The sequence below is a fragment of the Siphateles boraxobius genome, unplaced genomic scaffold, assembly GCF_051911475.1.
Source record: "Siphateles boraxobius isolate OS27281-9 unplaced genomic scaffold, OSU_SipBor_1 35, whole genome shotgun sequence".
NCBI classification, from domain to species: domain Eukaryota; kingdom Metazoa; phylum Chordata; class Actinopteri; order Cypriniformes; family Leuciscidae; genus Siphateles; species Siphateles boraxobius.
In genome coordinates, this window is record NW_027508975.1 from 14,895,284 (window position 1) to 14,918,153 (window position 22,870).

Sequence of the window (22,870 nt, forward strand, 5' to 3'; positions counted from 1 at the left end):
TTTTCTTTGCTGCTCCGAATTTGCAATCATATCTAAATATCGACACAACTATCCACCCTACAATTTCAGATTTACAGATCGTAGATAACGAAACGTTATCTTTCTTCATTAAACAAAGCAGAACAGATATTCCCGTCTCCCAGCCCCCTCCCGTTGGATGCTGCAAGAGCCCTCCTGGTCAAACGGTCAAGCTTGAAACTTTACAAATACCTTCTCGTGCCCTTCACTTTTTTGGGGGATTAATTTCACATAATTTTACGATTGCTGTCCTTCACAAATACCTTCTTTACAAATACCTTCTCGTGCCCTTCACTTTTTTGGGGGATTAATTTCACATAATTTTACGATTGCTGTAAAGTTTATTTGTAAAGCGCTTATCAGGCTTTTTTGGGGAATACTCTGGGTTTGGGCTGAATTCCGAGCTCGAAGCCCTCCCCCCGGACAGCACGCCAAACACACAAAATATCTCAGAGTCTTAACACAAGTCTGAATCTGATTCAGCATGAGCACACACCCCATTACAGTGGGAACTCTACATCATCTTCACTTCCAGAGTGTAACAGCCCTCTCTCCGATGCAGCGATTGACATCTATTCCTCCCCTGGTTGCCGTGACAACCCGAGCTGTCAGCCAGCAGCTCTACGGCACACGGCACGCTGAGCCTCAAGCCTTTGCGAGAAAGGTTTGAATAACATCTTGAAAAAGACAGTGTCAAACCGTGTATAGGACGATAGTGCAAGCCTGCTGTGAGCACTCACATTCTCATTGAAGTCGCAACATTCTGATCGGTGAAAACAGCTGTTTTGCTCTTTTTTTTTTTTACTGCTCGTGTGTCCCACTGTGTCATGAAAAAATGCCCGGTTCGCCCGTGACTAAAACCGCATTTTCTAAATGTATTCTGTTTTCTTTGCTTTTCTGTAAAATTTAAAATTCTAATAAAAATACTTTTTTTTATCGGTTGAGAAATGTAAACGTTATTGCAGATTTTGTCCAGAAAAACTCCCCATTTACTTGCATTTGTTTAAAGAGCGGCCTTGCCCGGATCAATATGATGGACTCCTTGATGTGTCACAGCAACGGTCCAAAGCGGCCAATGAGGCGTCTATGCTGTGGTCAAGCGGACATAATAAATAAGAAGGAAGATACACAAGAAACAGGTGAGCAGAATTAAAAACACAAGGCATAAAGGAGTGTAGCAAAGGGAAACAAGGAGGGGAGACAAGCAGAGCACTTATGGTCAACACAGAGGCCTTGCAGGGCGGAACCCTGAGACTCTGGGCATCACTGCATATTATTTACACTACAAAACTTTGACACCTACGACCTATGACACTATGACACCTACGACTACACAAGAATCATATAAAATGAGCAGTTAGAGAGACAACATATTTCAGATTCATTTGATCAGCTCACCCGTGAATTTAATGGTAAAGAAAACTGAAACATTTATCACATAAATAATATTACAATTTAGAAAAAAACAACATTATTATTGTTTTACATATGTTTTTGTAATTTGTTTATAATGTTAAATAATAGCGAAATTGATAATATGATCATTTTTATGAGGAAATTATCATTATGTAAAATTCGACACCAATATTGATTTGATAGAAATGTTGACATTTTTTTATTTCACTACAGATGATGGGACAGTTCCCGATTTGCCTTGTTGTTTTCTGGGCATTGCTTCTAATGACCATTTCTGGACAGGATGACAAAGGTGCATCAGAAGAGTGTGAGGATGCTCCCTTTGTTCCAGGGTACAATCTTGCTGGAGAGGGATTTGATGTTGTGACCATGGAGCGAAAAGGATCTTACGTGATTGACATGGAGAAATGGGATTTAGGAAACGGCACTTGTAAATTGCGCAAGAACAATTACATGAATGGAATAAAACAGAAGCTACCAGCTGCAGTTGTGTTCTGGAGGACCTTGCCAAAGTGTTCAATGAAAGTCTCCAGTCAGATCTTTGAATCAAGTGAAGCACTGGTCAATGATTCATCATCAGCACTCTCGGTCGGCTGGAAAGTTGGTTTAGATGTGAAGGCTGTTGGAGCTGCAGTTGGATTCACTCATTCCAGGGAAGCGAAATTTGGAATGAAAAAATCAAAAGAAGACAAATACAGTTTCACCAAACATGAAGTTTCATGCAGCTTTTACAGGTGAGAGAGCTGGGTTGATTTTCCTCATAGAATGACTTTGAAAAAAAAACAAAAAAACCTTTAATTGTAAATTGCTCCCTCTTTGATCCCACTGAATTCAAACATATTAACTGTTTCTTTACAGATATCGTCTAGGTAAAAAGCATCATCTTCATGCAGTGTTTCTTGAAGCAATCAAATCACTCCCTGCGTCCTACGATCCAGACGCCTACCACAACCTGATCACCACATATGGCACTCACTTTACAACAGGTGTCAAGTTAGGGGGGCAAATGAAAGCCATAACAGCCATCAAAACCTGTCAGGCAGCAGTGAGTGGGCTTACAGAAACTGCTGTGAAAGACTGTTTGGATGTTGAAGCCTCTGGTTCATACAAAAAAGCAACTGTGAAGGAAGAGAGACATTTTTGTAAAGAACTGAAAAAGAAGATGGGCACAAATCAAAAGTTTAGCAGCATGTTCAATGAGCGTCAGACAGAGATTATCGGAGGAAACATAAATGGAGAAGATCTGCTTTTTGCTGGTTCATCACACCCAAATTCCCTTAAGAACTGGCTTGAGTCTTTGAAGAGCCTCCCTGACATTGTGCACTACTCTCTGAAACCCCTCCATTTCTTACTGAGTACTAAACACCCTGCCAGGAAAGGACTGAAGAGAGCTGTTGAAGAATACATAATTAAAAATGCCCTCATGAAGGTTTGCTCAGAGCCTTGCAAGATTGGTAACAAGTGCAGTGCAAGAGACCGATGTGCTTGTGTTTGTGTAAGTAGTCGAATTATAAAGTCTAACTGCTGTCCATCTGAAAAAGGACTTGCCACCCTAAAAGTCTACAACCTCAGAGCCAAAGGTCTGTACGGAGATGTGAGTTCACAAACAGATGGTGCTGTATCAGTTAAATATGGCACACAATTCAAGCGCACTGAGACTATTGATAATAATGATAATCCACGTTGGCGAAAAAAAATTAAGTTTGGTCCTATTAAGATTAGCATGGCCAATAGACTAATCTTTGAAGTGTTTGATGCAGACAGCTACTGGAACAGCGACCTCCTTGGTAAATGCTCTTTTAAACTTAGAAGTGGAGTTGTGAGTGACGTTTGTGTTTTTAAATATGGCACCTTCTTTTTTACCTATGAAGTGAAATGTGCTCCCAGTTTAAATGGCCCACAGTGTAATGAACACAAACCTTCTCCAATGGCTGCCCCTCTGGCTGACATTTTCAGCTCAAGAAATGGTGTTCTGGTTAAAGACATGCCCAGGCTTGAATTACCTCGCAATAACTCAAATAAGTTCAACTTCAAGAGTACTTATGGGAAACTATTTATGCTGTGACCTGCTTTTGAATCCATCCTTTATGCATAAAAAAATTGTCTTAATAGCCTAACAGCACTCATCTGCGATAGAAAATAAGTGTATTAGTATCATTTGCTTAGTTCTTTTTCTATTGCTTGTCTTTCTTTTTTCTCTCTGTTTATGCAATAAAAATCATTTTTAAAGACAGATCTGTGTGTATGTGTTCTTTTGGGTTTATTATTATTAGACTTGCAAAATGTAATAGGAGCAGTGCACTTATTACAGACAGTGCTGGTCCTTCCCCCCAAATTTTTTTTTTAATACTTTGTACTACACAGTCATATTTTATTATCACGGTTCACATTTGCTGGCAGAGAGAAATATGTTGAGTGTGAATACAGCTCTTGAATATATCTCCAGCATACATCTCTTACTATTTGTGCCATATAAATATATGGGAGTTTGCTAGTATGCTATTTTGAATTCAGCCATAGACTTTTTTTCACTGTCGGTTGCAATAAGTTCTAATATACCTCAGTATGATCACTCACATGACACCTCAGGTGATGGCTCAAAAAATGTTGGAACTGTACATGCAAAGATGACAACTTTAAGCTTGTGTATGTCTATTGCTAACTATTATTGTTATGGAATTGAAATGCTAAATAGCTCTCTCCATATATTTTACATAAAGGCATGCAAGTTATACTTATTTATACTCATTAGTTACTGTAGTGTATATATACTCAACTAAAGTATATTTAGGATCTAAATTGTGCTTCTTTAATCACTAAACTTTAGCTTCATCCATCACATCTCTTATTCATCAAAAATGCACACAAAAAAACTGAAATACTATTCAATTAATATTTTTGCTTATGCCCATGTATTAAAACTGCAGGATTTCCTGTGTATTTCTAAGTAGGCCTATTGATGTGATACATTTAAGTGTCTGTGGTTTGTAAGTATGATTCTGAGCTTCGGCGTTTCACACATCAGCTGAGCTGAAGTGCTTTCAGTAACCTCTCTGTATCACCTCTCTGTATCACCTCTCTGTATCACACCACTTTAAGGGGGAGGGGGGATTTCAAACGGCATTTGTTTCAAAATTGTGACAGAAACACAAGGATTTATTCTTAATTGTTGTGGTTAATGCACGCATAGTTAGCCCATTTCTGTATTTCCTAAAGAATATTTTTTAAAAATTACAAATTAACATGCCAATAAGAAAATCACATAAATTGGTTTGTTTAGTGACTGACGTTATAATACCAGTATCAGCGTTGTCCCCTTCCAAAGGCAACGTCAGAGTAATACTTAGCTATGATTTGCTGCTGCAGAAAGGCGGGTCTAATCTACAGCGCCTAGGAAGAAGAAGACGGCCATCTGCGTGAGGTCACAGGCCTTTGTGGTGAATTTAAAGGATGATCTAAAAGACAGAAATTGCTGAGAATATTCTTTGCTAGAAAAGCAGACCGCATTTTTATTCAGTAGTCTGGGTTTATATTGTTTTCAAATGAGCAACATGTCAGCTGCTGACTTAAGTATCGGCTGTTTTAGCAGCATGCTATGTTATTACCTTAAGACGACACTGCAGTCTCAAACACATCACATACGTGAGCTGACATCAAGTCACATCGATACGGGCACCGATAGCCGGCTGCTTAAAAAACTACTACAACAGAATAGTTTACGATATGGGGCCTTTTACCACCATATGAACTGGCATGCAATTTTAAGTAATTCAAAACAGGAAAACGTGTTAATTCTGAAAATCTAAAAAAAATAACTGATGAATATGATGCATGCAGAATTGAATTTTTAATTTATGTAGTTTTTCCTTATTCATTCATTAATTATTATTATTATTATTATTATTATTATTGTTATTATTATTATTACTATTGTTGGTGTTATCTTTATTATTAAAATTATGTTCATTTCGTTTTATATTATTTTTAACTTGTATTCTGATTTTGTTTGTTTTATGTTTTTTCTCTCTTTCCATTTAACTGCATCTTATTGACAGGTGGTAGTAACATTTAAAAAGTTATATCTGATCTCATTTAATTAAATCTAATCTAATTTAATTAGATAATTTAAAGCCATTATGTAAATGTGTGTGATCTAAAAAAGTTAGATTTTTTTAGATCACAAACATTTGACTGCTCTGCTGTAGGTTGCAAGTCAAAAGACACAAAAGACGTCCGGAAATCTGGAATCACTTTTCACAGGTGCATAGAAATGTTCCAAATCAGCAGTGGCCATGTTGAAAAACTGACTTAGCCTATATGTATTATTTGCATTCAGACCTTTTTCTTACTGCTGTTCATTAATTTAACAGAACAGACCTGTGACCAAGTTGGGAACTTAGACTGTAAAAAAAGATGGACGACGCCCCTTCGCTCTCTTCCACTGGCGAGAAGTGAAGCCGCCATTGTCCCGATATGGCGCTGACATCTTGGGACTTGAGTCTGCGCAGTTGCGATTTCGGGACCAGACATGCGCAGTAGTGAGCAGGAAGTAAGCCGCGAAATCAACGTCCCGCCCTCACTCTCGCTGAATCAATCACAAGTACACGCCTCAGCTGCAGAACAACCCATTATGTCGGTGTGAAATAATTAATTACAGAAATTTAGATATTAAATTTAAAGCTCAATGTGCTCAGTCCTCCAAAGATCCCGAAAAAAAGTCTGTTGTTGCTTCAGTGACTACTTTGCTCAGAGAACCTGTCAATCACAGCTGTCAATCATGTACGCCACAGCGCTGTTTTTATATCATCAAATAACTAACTAAAAACAAACTTATTTTAAAAACGAAAACTTGAAATTACATCAGCGTGATAAAAACTACAGTAAATTCAAGAAACTATCTTTGGAAAAAAGATATGTGAAGTGTAATTTAATTGTTTAGTTGGTCTCACGTCCCATTGAATAACATGGGGAGGCGGGGTTTATGAGCTATACTAGGACCAGTCACCGGGGGGCGATCAAGATGCTTTGGCTTCACTTTTCAGGGCTTGTGCGGCACGCTTGGTTGGGAACCACTTAAAAATGACAATTAGAATAGAAAGTGTATGTGATCTACAGTGTAATAGTTTGAGAACTGCCATGCCCGAATCAAAATATGCAACACTTTGGTCAACTCAAGAGAAACTATATAATTAATATCTGCCTCCAAGTGATCAGTTCACTGAACTACATGGGATTGTTGATAATAATTTGCATGGTCTCAACTTATTGTCCATATTCTCTGCCCAGAATGTATGTCAGTCGAGTGTGGATTGCATCAATTTGCTTCTGATCTTCAAAGTACAACGGCACAGGCGCTGTCTTGGTGGAACACTTTTGGAAAAAGTGTCATGCCACTTTGATTTCTTTTGGCCACGGATGATGGACTGTGCAGAGAAAATTGAAAATTACATTAAAATCATGTATGTCTCTGTCGTTTATTTACTAGACAAGCTATTGGTTTGGAATGCAGGTAAAAAAAGAGATGGGTGTTTATAGTTTATACAAGTTTAGAGAGAGAGAGAGAGATTTTCATTTCCTAAAGTAGCTAAAGCAAACAAACACCCTTATGAGATGCAAGTTAAAGCGTCTGTAACTTGGTACAAAACTTGGTACAGACAGAGTATGATTAAAAAAAACACACACATTAAGTGCACATACCCAACATTTTAGTCCAGATCAGTAAGCTATTTTAAGATAAATGTATATTAAGATATAAATTAGATAATTAGATCATCTCATTTATAAGAAACAACTCAAACCAGAGTCTACAATCAAACCATATGGGAAAAGTTTTTAATATGGGTATTATCATGTATGACGTTGGAAATAATCAGAATATTTAAGTGAGTGTGCAGTTCAACTTTTACACACACACATATATATATATATATATATATATATATATATATATATATATATATATATATATATATATCCTATTATAAATGTGTATTTTGTGTGTTCACACCAAAACAAATCCAATATCTACTGTAACGTTGCCCCAGAAACCATGTGGAGTATGCTTTAATGTAAGGAGTAAACAGGTTCTTACCAGAAGAGGCCATCTCACGCAAGCTAAAGACAGGCAACAAAAGAAAATTAAAAAGAAGATAAATTTTGAAAGTGAGTAGAGAAGACTAGGGGCAGCTAAACATACACTTGGTTAGCTAAATTTGAGCCAGACAGAACATCAACCTGACAGTCAAGAACTTTTTGTCTCTCGAAATATATTATAGACCCATCCATTGATATATAGAAATGAATTGATATCTATCTACACTAGCTTTATCTAGCAAATCGTTTCTAAATAATAAATGTTCCATCATTGCTAAACAACAATAACTAAGATTATTTAACATAGGGCCTACCTCAATTCGTGTCGTTGTACAGCCTCCCCCTACTGGACGAATAAGGGACAACAGGGGCGTAAAACTGTCTGGGGCGTATATTTACCGGCTCCAGGTCTGCTCCTGTAGTTTGAAGACTCACGGCGAACTGCTGCGTACATAGCGCTGCACAGGAAACTCCGCCTACCACTTCATCTCCGCCAAATGCTTCCGCCCAAAAATGTTTTTAATTTATATATATATATATATATATATATATATATATATATATATATATATATATATATATATATATTGTATTATTATTGTAAATGGCAATAGTGTATAAGTGTATTGTTATCTATTATACTATTTATAATAATAAAAATTCTTCTAATTATTTACAATTATCAGAGAGGGGCACAATACATTTTGAGACAAAAGGGGCATGGGCTTGAGCCCCCCGGCCCCCATGTGCACGCCACTGCAACTATGTACATTATATGTATATAGTCAAGCCAACATAATAAATAAGAAGGAAGATACTCAAGGAACAGGTGAGTCCAATTACCAAAAGAAGGCATAAGGACTAAATAAGGAGTGTAGCAAAGGGAAAAAAGGAGGTGAGACAAGAAAAAGGAAAAGGCCTTCCAGGGCGGAACCTGCATATTATTTATAATACAAACCTTTGACACACAAGACCACAGGCATCATATAAAATGGGCTGACAACATATTTCAGATTCATTTGATCAGCTCACCTGTGAATTTAATGGTAAAGAAAACTGAAAACACATTATGATTTAAAAGAAAAAAAATATTATTGTTTTATATTTTTGTAATATGTTTTTTTTTTGTAATATGTATATGATACATTTTATGATGACATTATCATTATGTAAAATATACTAATTTGACAGAAATGTTGACATTTTCTTATCTCACTACAGATGATGGGGCAGTTCCAGATTTACCTTGTTGTTTTCTGGGCATTGCTTCTCATGACCATTTCTGGACAGGATGACAAAGGTGCATCAAAAGAGTGTGAGGATGCTCCCTTTGTTCCAGGGTACAATCTTGCTGGAGAGGGATTTGATGTTGTGACCATGGAGCGAAAAGGATCTTACGTGATTGACATGGAGAAATGGGATTTAGGAAACGGCACTTGTAAATTGCGCAAGAACAATTACATGAATGGAATAAAACAGAAGCTACCAGCTGCAGTTGTGTTCTGGAGGACCTTGCCAAAGTGTTCAATGAAAGTCTCCAGTCAGATCTTTGAATCAAGTGAAGCACTGGTCAATGATTCATCATCAGCACTCTCGGTCGGCTGGAAAGTTGGTTTAGATGTGAAGGCTGTTGGAGCTGCAGTTGGAAGCACTCATTCCAGGGAAGCGAAATTTGGAATGACAAAATCAAAAGAAGACAAATACAGTTTCACCAAACATGAAGTTTCATGCAGCTTTTACAGGTGAGAGAGCTGGGTTGATTTTCCTCTAAGAATGACTTTGACAAAAACAAAAAGAAACCTTTACTTGTAAATTGCTCCCTCTTTGATCCCAATGAATTCAAACATATTAACTGTTTCTTTACAGATATCGTCTAGGTAAAAAGCATCATCTTCATGCAGAGTTTCTTGAAGCAATCAAATCACTCCCTGCGTCCTACGATCCAGACGCCTACCACAACCTGATCACCACATATGGCACTCACTTTACCACAGGTGTCAAGTTAGGGGGGCAAATGAAAGCCATAACAGCCATCAAAACCTGTCAGGCAGCAGTGAGTGGGCTTACAGAAACTGCTGTGAAAGACTGTTTGGATGTTGAAGCCTCTGGTTCATACAGTGTAGTAACTGTGAAGGTAGAGAGCCATTTTTGTAAAGAACTGAAAAAGAAGATGGGCACAAATCAAAAGTTTAGCAGCATGTTCAATGAGCGTCAGACAGAGATTATCGGAGGAAACATAAATGGAGAAGATCTGCTTTTTGCTGGTTCATCACACCCAAATTCCCTTAAGAACTGGCTTGAGTCTTTGAAGAGCCTCCCTGACATTGTGCACTACTCTCTGAAACCCCTCCATTTCTTACTGAGTACTAAACACCCTGCCAGGAAAGGACTGAAGAGAGCTGTTGAAGAATACATAATTAAAAATGCCCTCATGAAGGTTTGCTCAGAGCCTTGCAAGATTGGTAACAAGTGTAGTGCAAGAGACCGATGTGCTTGTGTTTGTGAAAGTAGTAAAATTATCAAGTCTAACTGCTGTCCATCTGAAAAAGGACTTGCCACCCTAAAAGTCTACAACCTCAGAGCCAAAGGTCTGTATGGAGATGTGAGTTCTAAAACAGATGGTGCTGTATCAGTTAAATATGGCACACAATTCAAGCGCACTGAGCCTATTAATAATAATGATAATCCACGTTGGCCAGAAAATTTTGAGTTTGGTGCTATTAAGATTAGCATGGCCAATAGACTAATCTTTGAAGTGTTTGATGCAGACAGCTACTGGAACAGCGACCTCCTTGGTAAATGCTCTTTTAAACTTAGAAGTGGAGTTGTGAGTGACGTTTGTGTTTTTAAATATGGCACCTTCTTTTTTACTTATGAAGTGAAATGTGCTCCCAGTCTAAATGGCCCACAGTGTAATGAACACAAACCTTCTCCAATGGCTGCCCCTCTGGCTGACATTTTCAGCTCAAGGAATGGTGTTCTGGTTAAAGACATGCCCAGGCTTGAATTAGCTCGCAATAACTCAAATAAGTTCAACTTCAAGAGTACTTATGGGAAACTATTTATGCTATGACCTGAATCCATCCTTTATGCATAAAAAATAGTCTTAATAGCCTAACAGCACTCATCTGCGATAGAAAATAAGTGTATTAGTATCCTTTGCTTAGTTCTTTTTCTATTGCTTGTCTTTCTTTTTTCTCAGTGTTTTTGCATTAAAAATCATTTTTAAAGACAGATCTGTGTGTTTGTGTTCTTTTGGGTTCATTATTATTAGACTTGCAAAATGTAATAGGAACAGTGCACTTATTACAGACAGTGCTGGTCCTTCCCCCAATTTTTTTTAATACTTTGTACTACACAGTCATATTTTATTATCACGGTTCACATTTGTAGGCAGAGATAAATAGGTTGAATTTGAATGCAGCTCTTGAATATATCTCCAGCATACATCTCTTACTATTTGAGCATTCATCTCTTACTATTTGTGCCATATAAATATATGGGAGTTTGCTAGTATGCTATTTTGAATTCAGCCATAGACTTTTTTTCACTGTCGGTTGGGATAAGTTCTAATATACCTCAGTATGATCACTCACATGACACCTCAGGTAATGGCTCAAAAAATGTTGGAACTGTACATGCAAAGATGACAACTTTCAGCTTGTGTATGTCTATTGCTAACTATTATTGTGATGGAATTGAAATGCAAACAAATAGCTCTCTCCAGATATTTTACATATAGGCAACTGAACTAGAATACAAGTTATACTTATTAAATCTTCAGCCATTTGCAAAATGTTATATTTAAATAAATTAATCAAGGACAGTTATGTGGACTAGTCAGTAATGTGGAAGGGCTGGCGCCTTACATCAAGCAAATAATCTTCTGGATGCATGTGCTTTATGTTCTTCCTTTGGTTAACAATAATCACAAATATTAGTAATAAATTATGCTACACAATGAAGTTTAAGTCTCATCAGTTACTTTAGTGTATATACACTCAACTGAAGTATATTTAGGACCTAAATTGTGCTCCTTAAATCACTAAACGTTAGCTTCATCCATCAAATCTCTTATTCATCAACAATGCAAGAAAAACTGAAATACTATTCAATTAATATTTTTGCTTATTCCCATTTATTAAAACTGCCGGATTTCCTGTTTATTTCTAAGTAGGCCTGTTGATGTGATACATTTAAGTGTCTGTGGTTTGTAAGTATGATTCTGAGCTTCGGCGTTTCACACATCAGCTGAGCTGAAATGCTTTCAGTAACCTCTCTGTATCACCTCTCTGTATCACACCACTTTAAGGGGGAGGGGGGATTTCAAACGGCATTTGTTTCAAAATTGTGACAGAAACACAAGGATTTATTCTTAATTGTTGTTGTTGTTAATGCACGCACAGTTAGCCCATTTCTGTATTTCCTAAAGAATATTTTAAAACAATTCCAAATTAACATGCCAATAAGAAAATCACATAAATTGGTTTGTTTAGTGACTGACGTTATAATACCAGTATCAGCGTTGTCCCCTTCCAAAGGCAACGTCAGAGTAATACTTAGCTATGATTTGCTGCTGCAGAAAGGCGGGTCTAATCTACAGCGCCTAGGAAGAAGAAGACGGCCATCTGCGTGAGGTCACAGGCCTTTGGGGTGAGTTTAAAGGATGACCTTAAAGACAGAAATTGCTGAGAATATTCTTTGCTTGAAAAGCATGCCGCATTTTTATTCAGTAGTCTGGGTTTATATTGTTTTCAAATGAGCAACATGTCAGCTGCTGACTTAAGTATCGGCTGTTTTAGCAGCATGCTATGTTATTACCTTAAGACGACACTGCAGCCTCAAACACATCACATAACGTTACGTGAGCTGACATCAAGTCACATCGATACGGGCGATCGGTCGCCAATAGCCGGCTGCTTAAAAAACTACTACAACAGAATAGTTTACGATATGGGGCCTTTTACCACCTCATGAACTGGCATGCAATTTTAAGTAATTCAAAACAGGAAAACGTGTTAATTCTGAAAATCTAAAATAAATAACTGATGAATATGATGCATGCAGAATTGAAATTTTAATTTATGTAGTTTTTCCTTATTCATTCATTAATTTATTATTATTATTATTATTACTACTACTATTTTTGGTGTTATCTTTATTATTATAATTATGTTCATTACGTTTTATATTATTTTTAACTTGTATTCTGATTTTGTTTGTTTTATGTTTTTTCTCTCTTTCCATTTAACTGCATCTTATTGACAGGTGGTAGTAACATTTAAAAAGTTCTATCTGATCTCATTTAATTAAATCTAATCTAATTTAATGAGATAATTAAAAGCCATTATGTAAATGTGTGTGATTTAAAAAAAGTTAAAAGGAATAAATCATCGTTTTTTCATTGTTGCCCAGATGCCCAGACACTGCTCTGCTGTAGGTTGCAAGTCAAGAGACACAAAAGACGTCCGGAAATCTGGAATCACTTTTCACAGGTGCATAGAAATGTTCCAAATCAGTAGTGGCCATGTTGAAAAACTGACTTACCCTATATTTATTATTTGCATTCAGACCTTTTTCTTACTGCTGTTCATTAATCTAACAGAACAGATCTGTGACCAACAAGTTGGGAACCACTTAAAAATGACCATCAGAATAGAAAGTGTATGTGATCTACAGTGTAATAGTTTGAGAACTGCCATGCCGAATCAAAATATGCAACATTTTGGTCAGCTCAAGAGAAACTATAATGATTAATATCTGCCTCCTAGTGATCAGTTCACTGAACTACATGGGTTTGTTAATAACAATTTGCATTAGTCTCAACTTATTGTCCATATTCTTGTTTTGTCTGTTAAAAAAGAGTGTAAAAGAATATAATATGTCTCTGCTGCAGTTGCTCAATGGGGTAATTAAATTATCTTAACTTGTCAATATTATTTATGATGTTACATTTTCCAGGTTGCCAAAGAAGGGAAACCCTCGCCGCACAACTTGGATTAACAACTCTCATCGCAAAGGCCCTGAGGGAAAAGGCCAGTGGGACCCCCAGAGTGGTTTCATCTATTTCTGTTCTAAACACTTCTCCCCTGATAGCTTTGAACTCTCTGGAGTCAGGTCTGCTGCTTATCAGACTCGTAACTTTTCATAGAAGCAATGACCAAAAAAACTTTACGTTTAATTCTGCTGTTAAAATACAATATATTAGAAGATTAGAGAATAATGTTGATACCTCCTTTTTTTTTTTTTAGTGGCTATCGCCGACTGAAGGATGATGCGATTCCAACTGTATTTGAAATTCAGCCTCATGAAAGAGGAACTGCTGGGAAATGTGCAACAAAACGGAGAGGCAGACCTCGAAATGTGGATAAACATATCAGGTATCTTACCTAAAGCTGAAAAAAATCACCTCTTATTATTGTGCTATAGTTAACTCTGACCCTATGTATGACGTAGGATGTTGGATTAGCGTAAGCTTAGGTGAGAGTAGACGCCTCTCGGTTGTTCAAACAAATAGGGCTGTGCAACAAACTCAAGCTCTGACATTTCAGTTAAGAAATTCTCCTTTTAGATTTCTAATTCGTGACTGGTGTTTTGTTTTGTCGATACATCACACTACCGGAAGCCAGTGATTATAGTTTTTAAAGTTATAAATATGGATAATTTTTTTACAAAAAAGCAAGTTTTTAATATGTACTGCAATACAAGTACTTGATTTTAACTGTAATGTGTTATTCGATATTAAATGTACTAAATTGCAACTTCATCATTACAAACATGTAGTTAAAAAAAAACAGTAATATTGTTAAATATTATGACAAATTAAAATAACTGTTTTCTATTTTAATATTTTTTTAAATGTAATTTATTCCTTTGATCAAAGCTGAATTTTCAGCATCATTACTCCAGTCTTCAGTGTCACATGATCCTTCAGAAATCATTCTAATATGCGGATTTGATGCTCAGAAAACATTCATTATTATTATCAATGTTGAAAACAGTTTTCTTTTTTTTTCAGGATTCTTTGATGAATAGAAAGTTCACTAAGAGAATAGAAAGTTCAAAAGACAATAGAATTATCAAATTACATCTAAAGCTGTACTTAAAGGGATACTTCAGCTCTGGGAAGATGAATGTGTATTTAATAGTGATCATTTATATAGTAGAAATGTGAAATTATTTTTGAAATTGAAGCATTCTAGAGTGAGAAAAGGCAGAAAATGTATTTTTTACTCATGTGGCTGAAAGACAACAACTCCCAGAATGCACTTGCTTTGCTCCCTAACCACGCCTACCGGTTACAGGCGGCAGTATCCGAAAAAAAATTCCACACATTCTCTAGGCTAATACATACTCTAGTAACAGTAAAGGTTTATAAAAAGAACCACAACCAATGTGAGTTATAACTTTTAATTAAAAATATAAAGAATATTAACACTTTTACACTCAAAGCTCTTCCAGAGCTTCAGCTGTTTCCTTATTCACAATATTGCCCGTCAGGAGGCTGGATATGTTCGTCTTATATCCTGGACAACACAGGTGGACAAAACAAGACGATTGCCTTTACTATGTCCCTCGCCTTGCAGGACCCATTCCATAAAGTGACGGTAGGCTGTTAGGCGTCGGCGATATTTTCTACAAAACAGTAACGTTAAGCACAACGTTAGCAATCCGAACTATTTGCACATACAGTATGCTAGCATAGTAAATATAACAACAACAGCTCAGCTGACTACGCGTGAAGAACATTGTGATAATGCCGAGAGTCCAAACTCCAAAAGTCCAAACTCTGTTCATTACGTCTTAGTAAAAAAAAGAAAAACAAACCAAATACTCACTTTACACTAAGCCGTCCATTTGTCCCTGCGGGCTTTGGCTGGCGTTTCCAATTTCGTCCAGAAGAAAATGACATCACTGAAATTCGCGACAGCAATAGGACTCTCTATCTGTTTCCATAGGCGCACAGCGAGAGCACTGACACCACCAGTCCGCCCCAGCTGGAGTCTGGCCGGGCTCGAGTCAGGTCTTGCTCCCCTGCTGCAGCAGCTGCTCCGGCCGCCTCTTGTTCCTCCATCTCCCGAAACTGTTCGTCGCTGTATTGCGGCTCGTACAGGTAGCCGCGAGCATCAGATTCGCGCAACAGATCTTCGAAATCCCCTTCTGCTATTTCAACTTCAAAACTCGTAAATCGTGATTAGACTACTATACAAACTTTCTACACAGAGCAAGAGCCTGTTAGCTTAGCTTCAACAGAAAGATGGCTGACACTATCTTTACTTTCTGTGAGTGAGATCCCGCCCCATATGGGCTTGGTGAAAACATGCGGAACTAGCTACTAGTACTGGCTGTAGTTTTAAGCCTCTGGCCCAAAAATCCTCCGATGACGCAAAATGATGATTTTTGCGTCATCGGAGGATTTTTCCCAGACTAAAAATACATAAATCTCTCATATCAGGGGGATATGAGGGGGGGAAGCACGGTAATTCAAAAATACTACTGGTTTTCTACTGATGCAAAGCTTAATGCTAAATCCTGAAGTATCCCTTTAATTTTTTTTCAGTGTCAAGAACTCCAATGATAATGAAGGATCAGAAAGCCATGAGATCTTCAACAATGAGACTGTGGGGCAAAAAGTAGCAGATGATGAGTGTGAAAAAGGTGAAGGGGAGGATAAGCATGGGCAGCCTCCTTCTCAGCCTTCATCTGAAGCTCCTCAGACTTCTGAAGAGACATTATTAGATGAACAACCTCCTGACCCCTCTTCTGCTCAACCTTCTCCACGTCCACCTTCTCCATCCTGCTACATGAAGCGTCTCCCCCCGCCTCCTGGCTTTTACTTACCGAAAGAGCACAACTACGCTCAGTTGTGCCCTCTAGTGTGGCGAAAGCGCTACGACAAAGCAATCGACAGCTTGGAAAAAGCATTGCGTCTTCTGAGTGCCGCCCGCCGGCGGGAGAACCGCCTACGCCATGCACTGCTGCGCCACAGAGAGAACCGACTTAGGAGTACCCTGTCTCGCTCACGAGACGGGGTGAAAGGGAAGGAGGCCCGAGGAGGTAGGTTTTCAAGCTGGGCTGCTCAAAAGGGACAAGGGACGAAGGTGGAGAGAGGTTGCAATCTTGAGGGATTGGAGGAGAGTGCAAATGAAGGCGCAACTGATGAAATAGATCTTCTCGCCGAGGGATGGAACGGACAGGGACAGACGAGGGGGAAAGTCACAGCGGAAGAAGAAGAAGGGTGCTGTTTTTATTGCGGAAGGGACAATGAAGGAAACAAAATAAGTGGGTACAAAGATTCAACTGTAGGACCTGATGAGGTTCAAGGATCTCAGGCAAGACATAAACCTAAGAGAATCCAGGAAGTCAAAAGGAAAGCAAAGGTGCTTAAAGAAGAAATGTCAGAGAACTCTAGGACTGATGTGGCACCTGTGGAGCAACAGAGCTACTACTTATATTACTGTGAGAGTACAGAGAATGAGGACACAATGCAGATGGTCACCATGGAATTGCAACCGCATCAATTGAACACAGAAGAGGAAGCATCTCTTGAGCTCCACGATAATACAGAAGCGATCCAGGAACTCGCTCTACTTCATCCACAGACTGACATGCACACTGCGCCTAGACCTATTCAATACTCGGCAACAATACAGGAAACTTCTTCACCATTCCAGCTACAGCAAATCCAAGTGCTTCAGCCGCATCAACAACTGCTTCTCCCTGACCCCGGCACAAAGGATAAGAGCGAAACGGAAATCGAGCAGGGAGAGGGACAGCAGTTTTTCTGGGTACAGGAAAAGACTGATGATCATGTCCTACTGATGCCAGTTGTTACTGAAACAGGGGAAAGGAACAGAGTCGACATTGAGGCTGTGATTGAGACTGTGCAGCCTCAGGCCATATTGGATAGATTTCAGTCAAAGGCCAATGAAGAAAGGGATGGAGTGACTGTGAAGTGTGATTCCATGATACTGACATCTACGGGGTGGGAAAACGGACAGCTCACACACCAGTCGGACCTGAGGCACACAGCAGTGGGGGGAGATGTCAGAGAGAGACTGAAGGAACATTTAGAGGGGTTTCAGCTTCAGCTTAGCAGCGAGTATATTGACTGATACGTCTCTGTTGTTATATTACTATCTAATGGTTTTATTCTCCACTTACAGAACAGGCACAGACTGTTCAGTTGACTTTGGCTAAGATGTATGAGAGACATAAGAATCATTTTCATATTTTGTCAGAATATTGATTAATAGATATTTAATACATTGGTATTTTAATTGGAAAGTCATAATTCAATAAAAATCTTTCTCTTCTACAATGTGTATGTTGGGCAATGTTTAGTAATTGGATTCAATAATACAGATAAATAATTTTTTCCTGACATTAGCTAGACTGTGTTCAAAAAGGCCAAAATTACTGTTAAAAGCTAAAAGAACTTGGGAACTAATTTGAAGTTTGAAGTTTTCAAGTTTGAAACCTACTCCATTATTATTCCCTGTCAATAATGTATACATTCATACCCATGAACACCCATTATGTAGTAGGTTTTGAAACAATTGTTTGTTCCCTCAACTATAATGATCAAGTTTTGCTTTCATAAAGAATAGGAAAAATAAATGCAATTTTTTACTTTCTGTTTGTCAAAACATCCTGAAAAAAAATTATCCAAAAGCACCAAATCAGCAGCAAATTGGAATAATATTTCACAATATTAATGTTCTTTTTTTTGATAAATGCAGCATTGGTGAGCATGACAGACTTGAATCTTATCAACCCTAAACTTTTGAATGGTAATGTAAATATTTTTCATTGCCACTGTGACCTTTGGCCTATAATAAGACAGACTTCATTTTCAGGTTAGTGATTGAAGTAAAAAGCCTACAAAATTTTGTTCTTCAATTCACAAAGCAAGAGAGGGGCTGGTTTGACTTATGCAATTTAAAAAAAAATATCATTTTGTAACAACAGAAGATCCATTTACAATTTACAACCCTCTGCCAACATCAAGTCAACATCTCAGCACCCAGCTTTAAAATTGAAACACTCCATTATATTATTATCACCCCAGCAAAAAAATGCAGAAAATCTCAGTTAAACAGTATTAGGCTGTAGTCCAAACAATCTGATGACATATAATAGGCCTTTTTTTAGTTGAGTTGGTTGATGTGGAGTAGGCTTAATTCTGTTTTCTTCAGAATTCTGTGAATACTGTCCATCCACAGTTGCTGAATAAAGGAGATAAAGCATGTCTATTTCACTGAAGGCACATAGTGCATGAGGACATAGTGACCGTAAGGTCAATTTAAATGTAACAATGGACAATATTACCATAATGGCCCCTATTACCATAATGTGAATTTCCTCTCATCAAAACTCACTTGCAGTATAGGATACCTTCAATGTATTTTAGACCAATTTAGATTTAGTATGATCTTAAATTCATCCATTTGTTCTGCTGCAGCCATTTCTAAAATTTGCTTGATTCCATGTCATTTGTTAATGTGACCACCAGGAGGCCTACTATACCCAGTATCGTGCTTCTAACTGTAGTAGACATTTTCGCATATACCACTTGGCGTCGCTCTTTAATAATTATCAGAGTATGTTGTTAAATGGACAGAGTTTGCAGATAAACGATGACAGAATTCATAGTATGCTTACAGCAATGAGGTTAAGAGCAGGATCTGAACAATATAATTTAAAGAAAATCGTCATTTATCGGTTAATGAAGGCCATGGCAGCTGGACACTTCTCAAGGCAAGCATGGAGAACTGCTCATTGTCGTGAAAAAGCGTTTGCCATGGCAGATCAAAAAAGGCTATATGTCTGTGTTGTATTGCTAATTTAATGTAGTCGTAATTAGTTGCTAAAGATCATCTAATTTAGAAGCATTTGCAATTCATAGCCCTTCACTGGATTGGTGTCATGCCTTGACAAGCCTCCAGTGCTACTTACAATGTTGCTGAAATATGATGAACCCTGATTTCATAATAATCATTTATGTTATTCACCAATCAATGTAGCCTATTATTGTTTATATTAAAAAATAAAATAAAAATAAAAACTTGCTGTCCCCTTCATGCATATTTCATAGTTTTTTCATATTTTCACAATGGTACATTCGATAAAAATGTCTATTTGGCTTTTTATTTATCTTAAATACTGATATTATAAAAATAATGTTTTCCTGTGCGTAGAGAAAATGTATTCTACCAAATTATAGCCAAAAACAACAGACGCTCTTCGCTCTGATTGGTCAGTCAAGAGACGTAGCCCCGCCCAGGCATATTGAGCCTATTTAAACACGCTTTCTAGTGCGCTTCGTTACGCTCAACACCTGCACACTGTAGGACTCTATCGACTGCCTGTACTACCTACCAATGGTTGTTCAAGTGAAATCACGCATTCGCTACAGTAGCAAATCCATGGAAGGCAACCAGCAGAAAGTGGAGGCCAACATTTTGTTACTTGGAGCTGAGAACGTTGGAAAATCTGGTAAGTTCTGCAGCAACCTTGCCGTTCCTTAATTTACAGTCTGAATTACAGCTCTAACAACCGCTATGTTTATTCTTCACAGCCCTCACCGTGCGCTTTCTAACGAGGCGGTTCATTGGAGAATATGGAGATATAGGTAAACAGATTACTGATTATAACTCTCTTGTCTTGATCCCCATTGTAATTTGCTGTAAAACACTCTTCGTTTTGCTTAACTTTTTTTCTTTTCCTTTTACAGAATCAATATACAGCCATACTGACAAGATCGAAGGGCGTGATATTTGTTTCAACATATGGGACTCGCTTTGCAACCAGGTAAGCATCTTTTTGCCAATTCCAAAGAATGATTGAAAGTTTTTTGCACGGCAGTAGTATGGCAAGGCATTTTAACATTTTATTCCTTAAAAATATCTACTATACATCTGGTTATACATTTTATTAAATAAATCAATTGCAACTATCAGTTGGGATGTATGTGTACTAGCATCTAAAATAAAATTAGCCTAATAAATTACTAATTAGACTAGTCGCTTTTGGGCATAGTAACTAAGAAAGTAACTATTGAATAGTTGCTGGTAAAGCTGAAATCCATACCATCAACAATGATAAGTGATTAGAATTAATGGATAAAAATCTTGTTTCAGAATGGAGAGGAGTCAGGATACATTAGCGACAGACAGCTGCAGTGGACGGATGGCTATATCCTTGTTTACAGCATCTGTGACCGCGCCAGCTTCAATGTGGTGCGGCAACAAGTGCAGTGCATACGACAAGCCAAGCAAAAACTGGCCAGCACAGCTCAGATCATCATTGTGGGGAATAAGAGAGACCTCCAGCACCGACGTACAGTGTCAAGTGAAGAGGGCCGGCTGCTGGCACTCTCGGCGGACTGTGGGTTTTTTGAGGTCTCCGCTGCTGAGACGTACCACGGAGTGCTGATGGTGTTTCACGAACTGTTTGAGCTCATCCGAGAGGCAAGGGCACTCAAGAAGGGCACCGCAGGCTTCAAGGGTATCGTGAGGAGCATGTCGGCCGTATTTGGAAGGAAGCGGACTGAATAGTTTAACATTTCCCCTTTAAAGCGGTGGAAGAATCATGGATAATCCCTTTATGAAATCCATATTGGAACAAAGACTGATTATTGATCTCAACTGGATTTTTGCAAGTTGACAATCTTGGGGGCCGTTCACACTGTGTTCCGTCTGTGCTGTTTTTGGTTGGCCTATGTATGGACAGACATCTTTGGCCATTATGTTGCTGTTTTTTTGGGGGGGGGGTTTGTCACCTCACACCATGAGCATCACTTAAGGCGCATGTCAAGTTAAAAGTAGTTCAACACAAAAAATTCTCTAGACCCCTCATGTTTGTTTCGTTTTGTATTTGAATGAAGAAACGTGTCTTGTGTGAAAGGCCCCAAATTCCTGAATGTTCAAGTTAGATGAGATATAAGAATAGTATTAGGTCTCATTGCTCACTCTGGGTTTTTTATATATCTATATATATATGACAGTTCTCTCCTTGTATCGTTTTTACTGTAGCTAATAAGTGCAATTGTTGGCTCAATGCTTCTTAGCCCCTATGCAATTAAATGAGACGGGTTGTAAAATGTGGCCTCCATCACACGATACATAAATATTGTGACAATGTAGCTTTTTTGTGTTAATTTTTTTTTTACAGTCATATAAATTGAATGAAATATTTCAAAATGATGCCCACTTTTACCATGGTTTGATCCTTAACTGTTTTGAGTATAATGTATTTTTAAAGTCCTATCAGTTTCATTCAATGCATTGGTGTCGCTAACTGTCAAACAAACAGATGATTGCATACATTGCAAGTGTAAAACCATATGCTAATATTGTTTTATAATAAAACATGACAAATATTTGAATTATGTTGCGTTTTTTTGGTATAATTAAAACACAATGTGCTGTTTTCATTAAATAAGTATGTGATAATGCATCTTGCCAAATGTAATACCAATAGCAGTAATGCAGCCTTTAGAATCTGCAGTTTGCTTGTCTTAAACTGGCGATTATCCTCGTTGCTTCCAGCTAATAACTCTGATTCTAGTCACTATTCAGACTATTGACAATTACATCCTTAATATATTATTTCAAGATTGTGGTGCTAGACAATGTCTGTGCTCAATGGATAATCGGCACTTCACAAATATTTCAGATGTACCTGGATTCACTGGTATCCACAAAGTTGGCAAGCAAAAATCCTGGAAAAGGACCTTGTGATTGAAATGTGTTAAGAACCGAATTGTTAACAGGGAGCACTTAGTAGACTAAATAAGGACTGACACTCAATCTGTTTGCAAAGACCAGATAATATCAGTTTTATTCATATTAATTTTTACGCTTACTACAGCTGACCTTGTGTCCACTGTATTTTTCTCGCCAATTCTTTTGTAAGATCAAGATCATCACACATAAAATTAGGATTAAAGAAATTAAATTACAAAAATTAAATTACACTGAAAACTGAAATCGAACAACTCAACTGTTACCTCGCACCCTTTCAGTCTTAAAACCTAAACACGAATAAGTTACCATGCTCAGTCAATCTTAATCTTAGTTCTGTGAAGTCACTTCCTCTTGTCACCTTAGAACTTTTGTAAAACTACCAATTTTTCCCTTGTGTAAATAAAGAGGTAATCTTCCTGGCCCTATAATGGAAGTAAAGCTGTTGTGTCCCATGTTCAGACACCTGAGTATCACATGTTCATTCATTCACATGTAAGCAACCTCAGAGCAGATCATATCACATGAAGGCCCCTTGCTGGCAGTTATGTGGGAATCTGTACATGACTTTACTGTTACTACAAAAAATATGACTA

General features: G+C 37.7%; 4 protein-coding genes across 6 annotated transcripts; all 4 read left to right on the forward strand.

Annotated features, from left to right (window-relative positions):
- Positions 1-1,647: 1,647 nt before the first annotated feature.
- On the forward strand, positions 1,648-3,511 carry LOC143702555 (perforin-1-like). The gene is made up of 2 exons (XM_077196521.1): positions 1,648-2,168; positions 2,293-3,511. Exons 1-2 carry the CDS (start codon positions 1,648-1,650, stop codon positions 3,497-3,499), a joined length of 1,728 nt encoding a protein of 575 aa, XP_077052636.1. The 3' UTR covers positions 3,500-3,511.
- A 1,293-nt stretch (positions 3,512-4,804) lies between these two features.
- thap7 (THAP domain containing 7) lies at positions 4,805-17,845 on the forward strand. Of its 3 annotated transcripts, none has more exons than XM_077196518.1 (5): positions 4,821-4,871; positions 12,943-13,022; positions 13,489-13,644; positions 13,779-13,907; positions 16,088-17,845. In XM_077196518.1, exons 2-5 carry the CDS (start codon positions 12,943-12,945, stop codon positions 17,640-17,642), a joined length of 1,920 nt encoding a protein of 639 aa, XP_077052633.1. In that variant the 5' UTR covers positions 4,821-4,871; the 3' UTR covers positions 17,643-17,845. The 3 variants fall into 3 exon arrangements, with proteins under 3 accessions (XP_077052634.1, XP_077052633.1, XP_077052632.1); XM_077196517.1 differs by lacking the exon at positions 4,821-4,871 and adding an exon at positions 12,082-12,180; XM_077196519.1 differs by lacking the exon at positions 12,943-13,022 and having other exon boundaries at positions 4,805-4,871.
- LOC143702554 (perforin-1-like) lies at positions 8,338-10,755 on the forward strand. Its single transcript, XM_077196520.1, has 3 exons — positions 8,338-8,573; positions 8,749-9,269; positions 9,394-10,755. Exons 1-3 carry the CDS (start codon positions 8,571-8,573, stop codon positions 10,598-10,600), a joined length of 1,731 nt encoding a protein of 576 aa, XP_077052635.1. The 5' UTR covers positions 8,338-8,570; the 3' UTR covers positions 10,601-10,755.
- A 2,002-nt stretch (positions 17,846-19,847) lies between the features above and the next one.
- On the forward strand, positions 19,848-21,916 carry LOC143702559 (ras-related and estrogen-regulated growth inhibitor-like protein). The gene is made up of 4 exons (XM_077196525.1): positions 19,848-20,025; positions 20,108-20,161; positions 20,264-20,340; positions 20,670-21,916. The coding sequence occupies exons 1-4, from the start codon at positions 19,911-19,913 to the stop codon at positions 21,084-21,086; spliced, it is 663 nt and encodes a 220-aa protein (XP_077052640.1). The 5' UTR covers positions 19,848-19,910; the 3' UTR covers positions 21,087-21,916.
- The last annotated feature ends 954 nt before the right edge of the window (positions 21,917-22,870 follow it).